The sequence below is a fragment of the Patagioenas fasciata genome, chromosome 30 (assembly GCF_037038585.1).
Source record: "Patagioenas fasciata isolate bPatFas1 chromosome 30, bPatFas1.hap1, whole genome shotgun sequence".
NCBI lineage: Eukaryota > Metazoa > Chordata > Aves > Columbiformes > Columbidae > Patagioenas > Patagioenas fasciata.
In genome coordinates this window covers 2580006-2592265 of record NC_092549.1, presented here as the reverse complement: position 1 = coordinate 2592265, position 12260 = coordinate 2580006, and the positions used below count along the sequence as shown (strand labels likewise).

The window sequence follows — 12260 nt, the reverse complement described above, 5'->3', positions numbered from 1 at the left end:
TCTTGGGAAGGGCTTGAAGCGCTTGGACACCAGGGTGAGGCCCCTAGAGATCAGGGACAATGAAATTCTGCTCTAGGACGGGTCCCAAAGAGCAACATCTCCCTCCAGACCAGAGCCCCCCGCATGGAGCGGCACATGGAGAGCTGTAGGGATCTCCCCTGCCCTCTCGCAGGCCCCTCTGCTGAGAACCACCGAAAGAAGGGGTTTGCTGTAATGCCGAACGCTGGAGGCTCGCCGGCTCCATCGCGCTCCTGAGCCCGTGGTTTGAAGGGGCTCATTTTGCGGTTGCGAGCGCAGAGGTGTTCCAAGTCCGGCCATCTGCGTCTCATTCACTCGCTGCCTGGGACACAGAAGAAATCCTGTTTATAGGAGCCAGGCCTCTGCATGTCACAAAAGCTTTTTTTTCCCCTTTTTTTTTTCAGCGATGCGCTCGAGATGGGAGCAGAGCGCTGCCGCGTTGGTTCCAAAGTGAATGCTCAGTGCGGAATTCGGTCGGCACTTCGGCGCTCGCTGAAGCCGCCTGCTCGGGGACGTCATGGGACAGGGTGACCCAGGGGGCTGGTGTCAGTGTCACAGGGTTAGAAGGGGGTGCTCAGTGGGTCAGAGAGGTTCTCCTGCCCCTCTGCTCTGCCCTGGGGAGACCACACCTGGAATATTGTGTCCAGTTGTGGCCCCTCAGCTCCAGAAGGACAGGGAACTGCTGCAGAGAGTCCAGCGCAGCCACCAAGATGCTGGAGGGAGTGGAGCATCTCCCGTGTGAGGAAAGGCTGAGGGAGCTGGGGCTCTGGAGCTGGAGAAGAGGAGACTGAGGGGGGACTCATTGCTGGGGATCAAGATGGAAAGGGGCAGTGTCAGGAGGATGGAGCCAGGCTCTGCTGGGTGACACCAGTGACAGGACAAGGGGCAATGGGTGCAAACTGGAACACAGGAGGTTCCGCTGGAAGATGAGAAGCAACTTGTTGGGGGTGAGGGTGGCAGAGCCTGGCCCAGGCTGCCCAGGGAGGTTGTGGAGTCTCCTTCTCTGCAGACATTCAAACCCCCTGGACCCCTTCCTGTGGAACCTCAGCTGGGTGTTCCTGCTCCGGGGGGGTTGCACTGGATGGGCTTCCCAGGGCCCTCCAACCCCTCACATTCTGTAATTCTTGTGAGTGCAACATGGGGCCAGGTTTGGGGTACAAGTGGGGTCCCATGGCAGACATATCCTCCAGATCCTAGGAGGATCTCTCCTCCAGGACTCCAGAGCCGTCAGAACCTCTGACTTCCCATCTCTTGCATCAAGGATGCTGCATTGCTGCAGCTGCCACGTTTTGGGGGTCACCTTGCCCTTTTTCAAGCTGTATAATATTTTGGGGGACAACCCCCATCCCCAATCACGCTCCCCCAACCAGGGCTGAGCCCATAGCTGTCCCAGCTGCAAGCATGGAAAAAAGAGGTTGTGTCTCAGGTTTCTCCAAGTGGGCTGAGCAGGGCTGGGCGGTGGTTTGACGTGGGCCCTGGGATCGGAGGCTCCTCATTCCCCTGCCGAGGGCTCCGGCGTGACTGCGGCCGCGGCCAAAATCACCTCCCTGCGCTGTGAATAGGTGGCTTTCAGAAATAACGCCACAGAAGAAAATCAACTCCTTTTGCAGGCGAGGCGAAACGTTCGCGTTTTTGGGGGATAAAAAGGCCTCCGATACGGTTTTTCCCGGCGCGGCGGGGAGCGCCGGTGCCTTCCAAGCGCTGGGACCGCGGGGGGCCAAATCGTAGCGGCGTCCTGGCGGCGTGCGGGGGTGGTTTCCATTCGGTGCAGACATTACGGGGGAGATAGTGTTTCACGGCTTGCTACTGGGGCTCCCTCCCCGTGTCCCCCAAAGCGGGGCTTGGAATGAAATAACCGCAGTGTTTTCCAAGCCGCCCCCTTTGGAGCGAGCTCCGGTGCCGCCTGGCTCCGGCCCAAAGGAAACGGATCTGCCTGGATCGTGTTTCCCAACCTGATCACCAGGAATGCTGCTCGTTTTGCTCTCCGGGAAGGCAACACCGCTCATTTTTCCTCCTCCGTGCCCTCCTCGGGGGGGGATGCTCCCCGTGTTTCCAGCTGACCCTGTGTTTCCCATTCGTTACAGGGGCGATGCTCGGGGGAGACCTGAACAACACCAACGGCGCCTGCCCCAGCCCCGTGGGTAAGTGAGGAGCCGTTTTGGTGAGCACCAGGACCTGTGTCCTTGGCTCTGTTTGCCTCAGTTTCCCTGCACATCACATTGTTCAGCGCCCTCGGGTGATGGAGAAGATTGGGCTGCTGTTGGGGTTGGGCACCTGGAGCTCCAGGCCTCCAGTGGGGACCCCGGAGACTGATGCGGGAGGGGGGTGCGTGGCCTGGGCACCAGCGTCTCCCAGGGGCTTTGGGAGAGCTGAGCACCGCGCTTTGGGCAGCTCTGGGTTTAACTCCCCATCCTGCAACCAATTCCTCCCCTGACCTCGGGTGAGTCACTCAACACCTGATTCCTTGTTGCGCTTGGGCCTTATAAAGGAACTTTACTGGGAGGAAAAAAGCTCATTAAGGTCCCTTTCCACTGCGAGAGCCTCAGTGCTAATGAGACTCAGGCCTTGTGGCTTAGCTCCCTGGCTATAAAATGTGCTAATAATACCTCCTTCGCCGCGGTTCGCCTCCGCTGGCTGCGGGGCCAGGGCTCTGGGGCCGGCTCTTGCGTAGGTACCCCCCGAATGCCAGCGACGGCCCCCGGGTCCTGCTGAGCACGGCGGCTGCTGCCGGCCCCACGGTCCAGGTCCCCTGCACCCCGAGCCTGGCTCGTCACCCCCTCGGGGGCTTTTTGTGCGGGGGCTCCAGCCCTGAGGAGGCGTCTGCAATTTGGCGTTGCCCCAGTTAGAAGCAAATTGGCACCTGGGTCCCATGGGTTGTGCAGACAGGGCTGGTCTGGATGTGATTCTGCAGCACGGCGTCCCCGCTCCTGGGAATAACCCTGTCCCCGTGCCGGCTGCGGCTGTGCCAGCGCTGGCCACGCTTCTCCCCGCGGTGCCCGCGGAGCGAACCCCGCCAAGGTGCTTTGTGGGTTCACATCGCCCCTCGCAGCACCGGGCACGGGGTCCCCTGCTCCTCCCAAGGCTGAGGGAAGGGGCCATGGTGGTGCGGCCCCCAGCCATCTTCATGGCCCCGTTCCCCCCGCGGCCGCCCCCACGTCAGCTGTCGGGAGCAGCCGCGGCGGCGCGGAGCTTGGCAGGGCCCGTGAATGTCAGCATTGACGTCACCGGAGCATTCCCCGCGTTCCTGCCGCTGCTCCAGGAAACAGGCGCGAGGAGCTGGACGGCCCTGCCGGGGCCAGGCCCAGAGCCTGCTGTCCCCAGACCCCTCTGTCCCCAGACCCCTCTGTCCCCAGACCCCACTATCCCTGGACCTCGCTGTCCCCAGGCCCTGCTGTCCCCAGATTCCGCTATCCCTGGACCCCACTGTCCTCAGACCTCGCTGTCCCCAGACCCCACCATTCCCAGACCCCTCTGTCCCCAGACCCCGCTGTCCCCAGATCCCGCTATCCCTGGACCCCACTGTCCTCAGACCTCGCTGTCCCCAGACCTCGCTGTCCCCAGACTCTGCTGTCCCCAGACTCTGCTGTGCCCAGACCCCACTGTCCCCAGACCCCACTGTCCCCAGACCCCACTGTCTCCAGACCTTATTGTCCCCAGACCCCACTGTCCCCAGACCCCACTGTCTCCAGACCTTATTGTCCCCAGACCCCACTGTCCCCAGACCCCACTGTCTCCAGACCTTATTGTCCCCAGACCCCACTGTCCCCAGACCCCACTATCTCCAGACCCCACTGTCCCCAGACCCCGCTGTCCCCAGACCCTGTCATCCCCAGACCCTGCCGTCCCCAGACTCCGCTGTCCCCAGGCCCCTGCCACCCGCGGGTGTCCCCACGCCAGCTGTGGGAGGGCAGCGTGACTCCGGCTCTGCCACCGCGCTTGTGGTTTTCGGGTACCTGGGACATTTCCTCCTCCTCCCTCGCAGTCTGCAGCGCAGAGCGATCCCCTCTGCCTCTGACTCATCGCCCGCGGCTGCCTCTGCTCGCATCCTGCGGCCATTCGGCTGCGTCCCCATGTCCTCCACGGTGTCACCATCCCCGAGCCCTGCTGCCCCAGCCCATGGGGTGCAGAGGCTCCCGGGGCGCTCTGCCTTTGGGCCTGTTTTTTGGGGTCAGGGTTATCCCGAGATCCCAGCTCTTCTCTCCAACTTGGGGGGGTGCCCGGATCCAGGCTGGGGTAGCACCCACCGTCACCTGCCAGGGTGGTGGGTGGCAGCGCTGGGACCCTGCACCCCAATCCACATCCCAGCTCAAAGTGGCAGTTGCCCTGAGCTGCTGATGTCGGTGCCACCTCAGGATGGAGAATATCGAGGGGTTTCACATATTTTTTGGCTTTGCCTCCATTGGCTTTTGTGTGTCCCTCAGCGCAGCCCCGTCCCCAGCACCGCACGCAGCACAGGTCACCCTGGGAATATTTGCACCTTCATTGATAACAAAGACAAAAACCAGTGGCTTGCAAGCGAAACGCGTGGAGTTCACGGTGCGTGGAGGTTGCACCAAACATCCCTGATGCTCACGGTGATTCGGGGCTGTGAGGACACCTCGCTGGGGACAGAGCGCCGCTCCCATCCCTCGGGCAGGGATGTGGATGCAGGACCACAGGCAGCTCCGGGCGCCCACTGGGGCAGCATCTCCCATCCCCGGGGCCGTCCCGGGGCCCGGTTCTCCCATCACCGCTGCGTCGGGCGCCGGGACGGCTCCGGGAGCGGCGGCGGCTGACGCTCGACCCGCTGAGCACGCGCCGCGCCGCTGCCACCAGCCGCCTGCTGAAATGCAGATGTAGCGCAATGGTAGATGTGATTAATAATGCAATCAGCGACCTATTTTTCCCGGTCTAACGTGCAATGAATATGAGGGCTGAATCCTGGTGATTGCTAAACGCTTTTTCTATCTTTGGGGCCTATTCATAAAAAAAAAAAAACCCTCATCAGAACAGTAATCTGATCCAATTTATTCCTTTCCTGATGTTCATCAAATCTTTTCCTTTTAAAATCTTTTTCTTCCTTTCCTTTCTTCTTTTTTTCCCCCCCTTCTTTGCACGTAAAATCCTTAAAGTGGGGCAGCAGGGGGAGGAGGGAACCTCAGATCCTCAAAGGGGCGGTGGGATCAGTGAACGGAGTCCTCGCTCTGCCACGGCCCCTTTTCACTGCTCCGCTACCATAAAGACACCTTAAAACTGAACCCAACAGTGATCACCCCGCCTTGGCAGGGCCCCCGCGCCCTGCTCGAGCAGCGTGTTTGCCTTGCTGCAAATCTTGTCGTATTTATTGCTTGTTATTGCAGTAACAATCGCGGGTTCCTGCAGGTTGAGGAGCCGCCATGGGCACCGGGAGCTGCCTGTGCTGTGGTGAACGTGCAGGAGCGTTTTGGGGACCGGGGGGGATGCGGTGATGCTCTCCCGGGAAGAAGCACCGGTGGAAAGCGGCTGCGGCACCGCTCGCCGTGTGTTCCCCGCCGCCGTGCATTCACCTCCCTCTCCGTCACCCGTTTTCCTGCAGGTAACGGCTACGTGAGCGCCAGAGCCTCTCCGGGGCTCCTTCCCGTGTCCAACGGCAGCAGCTTGGGCAAGATCATCCCGGCCAAGTCGCCGCCGCCGCCCTCGCACGGCACGCAGCTCGCAACCAACAGCCGCAAGCCCGATTTACGCGTGATCACCTCGCAGAGCGGGAAGGGCTTAATGCACCATTTGGTGAGTGGCCAGCAGAGTAGAGTGAGGTGTCCCCGGCCCCTAGATGTGTCCCCTGCCCGCAGACGGGCCGCGGGGGGCACTTTGCGCTGGGCTCCGTTCGGTGCGGTGGCGGTGGGAGCCGGCCGGGTGCTTTGCACTCCCGTTTGCACGGTGCCGGTGCGAGCAGCCCTGTGCGCAGCGTCGGTGGGCGAGCGTGCGGCGCGGCGAGCGCGGGGGCAGCGGGGCCGCTGGCTTAACCGTGCCTCTCGGTTTTCTCCCTGTTCTCCCGTGGGCAGACGGAGGATCACCTGGCTCTGGTGAGTTCCCTGCTGAGTGCGCTTCGTGGCCGGGTGGCACGTGGGCTGCTTGTCCCCTCGGTCCCCACACCCTGGGTGGACACCCTTTGCCCTCCGCTGGGAGCACGGTGGGACGCGGGTGCCAGCACAAATGTCACAACCAACCCTGCCGTGCCACAGAAAATCAATCCCGATTCGAAGACGCTTTGAGGAAAACCAGGTGGAAAAGGAGGAGCTTGTGGCCACGCTGGGAGCTGACACGAGCTGTGAAGTGCGTGTTTCTCCACCAAGGCAAACAAAGCTGTGCTGTTCTCCCCAATAGCTCAGCTGGGTCCCTTTTGGAGCCAAGCTGGACCGGGACCTGTCCCGTGGGCTTTGCCGGAGCCACCGCAGGTCACGGCACGGGGAGCCCTGGCCCGCTGCCACCACATGAGAGATAGGGAGTAAATCAGGCTCTTCCCATATTAAGGATATTATTTAAAGCCTGTGTAAATCCGCTGGCTGGCTGGTACGCTCCCTAAACCTCCTTTGTGCACGGGGGCAGTTTTCCATGTTATTTTTGTGGCTTTTCGTTTTTTCCCGCCCCTGCCAGCAAAGTGAACACCACCTTGTTTGTGGCAATGATTCACCCTGTTCTGTTGCTATTCTGGTGCAAGGCAGATGGGCCACGGGTCAGCGCAGCGAGGAAAGGGCGAGAGGATGCAGCTAACGCAGCCAGGGCAGAGCTCTCCAAAAACCCAGGGGAAAGCCGATACCTCTCGCAGCCTGCAAGGAGACTCTTAGCCGGGGGAAGGGTTGGCCGAGGCTTTGGCAGACGCCAATTCTGCCGCTTTCCGTGCCCCAAACCTCTTCTTGCTCAGCGCCCCGCTCCCAGCAGCTCCGTGCCTCAGTTTCTCCATCTGCGGAGCGAACGCAGCCAGCACCCGCCTCCCCATCTGCTCGTCACCGTTCCGCTGCCAGAGGGCATTGCCTGTCTCCAGTTTGCTTTAGGCAAAAATCAGCCAGGTTGGCATGAAGAGTTTTAATTGTTAGTCTGAGATAAGCGGGTTGATTTTTGCCTGAAGTACAATCCTCACCCAAGCTGAGCTGGCAGCGGAGAGGTGGAGGTGATGAAAACCTTGAGGGGGTGGACGGGGACCTCAGTGCAGCTGGATGGGGAGGGGACATCGGGAAGGGGACACAGAGCCCCGTCTCGGCCGCTCTGCGGATTTGCCTCCTGCCTGGCGCGGATGCCCCCCCTTGCTCTGCTAACCTTCCCCCCACATCTGCTCCCTCCGTGTTGCTCAACCTACACAGCAGAGCTGCTCTCCAAATGGCAACTCCCACCTCCTTCCACTCAGGATGAGTCAGCGGCCCCCCCGCCAGACCTGCCCGCTCCCCCCGCAGCCCCTGCCGCCCCCAGGGCGGCTTCAGGCTCCGAGCACCTTCTGCTCCTTTAGTGGGTTCAGAGACGCATCCCCCCCGTTTCTCCCAATGGAAAGGGTGGCGCAGGACCCGTTTCCCACGCCCGCGGCGAGCGCGGTCTCACCCCGAGCATGCCTGCATGGGTTTGCCATGAGCCTGAACGGTTTGCAACTGGGAGCGTTTTGCAAGGTGCACGGGGGTGTGAATGCACGGGGGTGTGAGTGCACAGGGGTGTGAGTGCACGGGGGTGTGAGTGCACGGGGGTGTGAATGCACGAGGGTGTGAGTGCACAGGGGTGTGAGTGCACGAGGGTGTGAGTGCACGAGGGTGTGAGTGCACAGGGGTGTGAGTGCACGAGGGTGTGAGTGCACAGGGGTGTGAGTGCACAGGGGTGTGAGTGCACAGGGGTGTGAATGCACAGGGGTGTGAGTGCAGGGGGGTGTGAATGCACAGGGGTGTGAATGCACAGGGGTGTGAGTGCACGAGGCTGTGAGTGCACGGGGGTGTGAGTGCACAGGGGTGTGAGTGCACAGGGGTGTGAGTGCACAGGGGTGTGAGTGCAGGGGGGTGTGAATGCACAGGGGTGTGAATGCACAGGGGTGTGAGTGCACGAGGCTGTGAGTGCACGGGGGTGTGAGTGCACAGGGGTGTGAGTGCACAGGGGTGTGAGTGCACAGGGGTGTGAATGCATGGGGGTGTGAGTGCACGAGGCTGTGAGTGCACGAGGCTGTGAGTGCACAGGGGTGTGAATGCATGGGGGTGTGAGTGCATGGGGGTGTGAGTGCACGGGGGTGTGAGTGCATGGGGGTGTGAGTGCACGGGGGTGTGAGTGCACAGGGGTGTGAGTGCACGGAGGTGTGAATGCATGGGGGTGTGAGTGCACGAGGCTGTGAGTGCACGAGGCTGTGAGTGCACGAGGGTGTGAGTGCACGGGGGTGTGAGTGCATGGGGCAGGGGGGGCAGCTTGCACACCTCTGCATGAATCAGGGTGAAGATGTGGGTGCTCCCTACAGCGCAGCTGGGTCTGATACCCCCGCGCTCGCCTCGGGGTGTAAGGAGGGCACCGCTGCCCGTTCCCGGGGCCCATCCACTGCTGCTCAGCCGGATCCCACTGCCCCAGCCCTGTGTCGCGGGCAGGGCTGTCCCCATGCTGTCACCCCCCCAGGAAAACCACAGAGCCGCGGTGCAAAGCACTGCAGGTCGCATCCTGGTGCGTGAATCCTGCCCACCGTGGCGTTCACCGCAGTGTCCTTACCCCAGGGCCAGTGGGCTCTGCGAGAAGGAAGCGTTGCCAGCGGGATGAGCGCCAGGAAAACCTGCTCCTCCAGCCCCAGGGCTTTAGCAATTAGAGCCCTGCTAATCGCCTTCCCTGGCTGGCACAGAGGGACCTGCAGCGTGTGGGCACAGGGCGCTGCAAATCCTGCACGCCAGGGTGCTGTCACCCTACACAGGTGGCAAGGGCAGGGGTTTTAACCTGCTGTCTTATCCCGGGAGGGTCCTGCGTGGCCATGAACCGGTGCACAGTTCCATCCGTGGCCCTAAAAGGCTCTGGGCGCCCTCGGTGCCGCGCAGGCTCCCACCGCGACCCCGGGGACGCCGCAGCCTCGTGCCAGGCGTGATTGAAGCTGGGCACTGCCCCAGCCGTCACGGGGTGACGTGTGCCGGGGTGCTGCAGATTAGAGTCAAGCCTCTTGAGTCTGATTTAAATCAGATCAGCAGAGACAGTTCAGATTATCTGCCTTGTAAACAGGGCTGAATCTGACCCGTAGAGCCACCCACGTGGAAACCCACGGGGGGAGGCTGGGTGCGCCGGTCCAAGGGCAGAATTGTCCCACAGTGGACCTGCTCATGAGCAGTCACCCGAACCTCACGAGGGCACCGAGCCGGGAGGTTGCTGTGCTCTGGATTTTTAGTGTAAGGATGCCGGAGTGCCTCTGAAATCCTGAGAGTGATGCTCACACGCTTGTTCTCAGCCGTGGGTGCTGCAGGGGGGCGTCAGCTCTGTGCTGCGTTACCCGCTCCTGGGTTTGTTCGCTGTGTTTCTCGCTCCTTGAGCAGCAAAGCCTCCTGCATCCTTTGGAAAACAGTGGGTTTTTACATCAGAAGGAGCTCAGACTGAGGCATCCCACTGTTACTCCCCTCCGTGCATGCAGGGACGTTGCTCATCCTTGCGGGTGAAGCACAACCCTGACCCAAGCGACCTGCAAATCCATGTCACAAGGGTCCTATGTGTCTGTAACTGGTGTGGTTTGCACTTTGCTGCAATGAGGAACACCCGGAGGGTGAATCCTGCTCAGTCCCCCATGGCCGGTGCACAACGCTGCTCAGCATCGCAGCTGCAGGAACGAGGGTCTGGGGACCACGACCCGCGGGGACACCAGAGTAAAACGCATCCGGGTTCTAACTCGCTGTCCCTTGGCTTCCCCAGCAGAACACGCAGCGGTTAGGGGTCTCGCAAGCAACTCACTCCTTAACCACGCCGGTTGTGTCCGTGGCTACACCGAGCCTGCTGACGCAGGGGCTGCCGTTCTCCGCCATGCCCACAGCCTACAACACAGGTGAGAGCGCTCGGGAAGAGCTTTTTGAACACATAATTCAATACAAGAGGGAAAATGCTGCTCCCAGCACGTGCTTGGCTCCACCGAGCAGCCGCAGCATCGCTCGCGGAACTCAGCGCCGCAAGAGCCGCTCAAGTCCTACAGTTCCACGGGATTAAAATCAAGGGGAAACTCATTATATAAGTAATGAGAATGCACTGACATATCCAGGAGGGCATGATTCTCTCATGCTACAGCTCATTGCGTTGCGCTGGCAGCATGAAGGTGCTTTTAAGTGGATGCTAATTACAGCTACACCCATCTCCAGGCTCTGCAGAGCTCCGGGTGATGTTGTAATAGGGGCTTAATGAAAATTCAGTGTCAGGCCCCCAAAAGTTGGGGAAGAATGCAAACCAGCCGGCTCGTAGGCACATCGGAATGGCACTGGTGGGGTTCGGGCCGGCCCGAGGCGGCGGTTACGGCGCAGGGTTGTTCATTTGCAACCTGTCAAACCTCCGTGAGGGCTTTAAGGAGTCGCTGGTTTGCTGCGTAACTCGCTTTGGCAATTCGAAATTTGCGAAAATGTCCAAAGCTGCTTGTCTGGAAGAAGCCAGAATAGGTGTGTTGGGAACTCCCTCTCCTAATTAGTAGGTGTAGCCCAGAAGGTGCCTGGTGGTGCGTGACGAGCAGGCTCCTGTCCCGGCGTGGTCCACCACAGCCGGCATCCCCAAAATAGCTTTTAATTGAGCCCTGTGCTGGGCAATCAGGGTGGAGGGGGGGCTGACATTTTGGCTTGCTCTATGTATTTCTCCTCTCGCAGGTGCCCGCGGGCAGAGCAGCGTTCCCACTCCGGGGGTGTCATCCCGTGGGTCGCTATAGGGTGTAGATATCCTGAGCAAACTCCCAAGCCCGGGGTGTTGTTCTTTCCAGGATTAATCGGGTGGGAATTCTCTCCATCTCAGGCCGATGAGGTTATGCGGAGGTTCCCGAGCGTGGGGCCTTTTCCCGTGGTGATTCAGTCAAACCGGAGCGTTCGCGGCTCCGAGATGCGCGATGGCTCCAGCTCAAGCTCTTGGCGCCGGCCGCGGGGGCGGCTGTTGGAACCGGGGGGTGTCAGGAGCTCCTAAACCAGAATGGCTGGTGCTGGGGGGGGCAGAGAAAGGGTGAAGCACCCCGTTCGGGGACTCTGTAGGGCGTGCCTCGAATCGGCCCGGCGGCTTTGGCAGCGGTTCAGCGCCTTCGCGGCCACCTCTGGCTTCGTGTTCTGCTGCTGCGGGTTTGGCCCTGCAGGGTGGGGGGCCGAACCCACAGAATGAGAAGAAAAGGGAGGGAGGGGGGCACAGGGAAGGAGAGGGGGGATTTGAGGCTCAGGGTGTGTGGCCGTCCACATCAGATGACGACGCGGCTCTGGGGAAACTGCCCAAAGGTTTGAGCATCTCCTGGGAGAGCAGTTCCCCCCCAGCCCCCCCATTTTCCCTCTATTTCCCACCCGTTAGCACAACCCCCCCCCCAGGTTGGGCTGCTCTGCTGCCTTTGGGGATGCTCCGGGAGTTCGTGCGTGGGCAGAGCATCCCCCTCCCCACCCCGTGTGTGTGGGGGGGAGACGGGGAGCGGCTCTGGTTGGGCGGGGGGAGCGGGAGCGGCGGCTGCGCGGGCGGGGAGCGCCCCCTGCTGGCGTGGCGGTGACCCAGGCACCGGGGGCGGTGTGAGCGCTGTACACCCCATTGTGTCCGCCAGGGGGGCTGGGGGGATCCAGGCACCGCAGTCCGGTCTGGGTGGGGGGGCGGCAGCACCCAGTGGGTGCGGGATGGTGCGGAGGTGGCGGGAGGGTCCTGTTAAGGCTGGTAACTTGAAGCTAAAAGAGCCGTGTCCTGCGGCCGGTGTCCTGTGACACCCCAGCAGTCACAGAATCGTGGAGTCATAGAATCGTTTTGGTTGGAAAAGCCCCTCAAGATCATGGAGTCCAACCATTCCCCACCCTGTCCCTGCCCCATGTCCTGAGAACCTCATGTCCGTCTGTCCAGCCCTCCAGGGATGGTGACTCCAGCACTGCCCTGGGCAGCCTGTTCAATGCCCCACAGCCCTTTGGGGGAGAAATTGTTCCTAAATCCAACCTCACCCTCCCCTGGTGCAACTTGAGGCCGTTTCCTCTGCTCCTGGCGCTTGTTCCTGGGGAGCAGAGCCCGACCCCCCTGGCTCCAAGCTGCTTTCAGGCAGTTCAGAGATCAGAAGGTCTCCCCTCAGCTCCTGTTCTCCAGCTGAACCCCCAGCTCCCTCAGCC

At 61.4% G+C, this 12260-nt stretch overlaps 1 protein-coding gene across 17 annotated transcripts in view; it reads left to right on the top strand.

Moving 5' to 3' along the window:
- Window positions 1-12260, top strand: part of MEF2D (myocyte enhancer factor 2D) — an 80409-nt gene that overhangs the window by 64625 nt on the left and 3524 nt on the right. For 12 of the 17 annotated variants that reach the window (XM_065857574.2, XM_065857565.2, XM_065857569.2 and 9 more), the window contains 4 exons: window positions 2103-2159; window positions 5573-5763; window positions 6039-6059; window positions 9871-10000. In XM_065857574.2, the coding sequence (XP_065713646.1) occupies window positions 2103-2159; window positions 5573-5763; window positions 6039-6059; window positions 9871-10000 (399 nt within the window). The remainder of the gene's footprint in view (window positions 1-2102; window positions 2160-5572; window positions 5764-6038; window positions 6060-9870; window positions 10001-12260) is intronic. The other 5 variants (XM_065857575.2, XM_065857573.2, XM_065857578.2 and 2 more) reach the window with 3 other exon arrangements.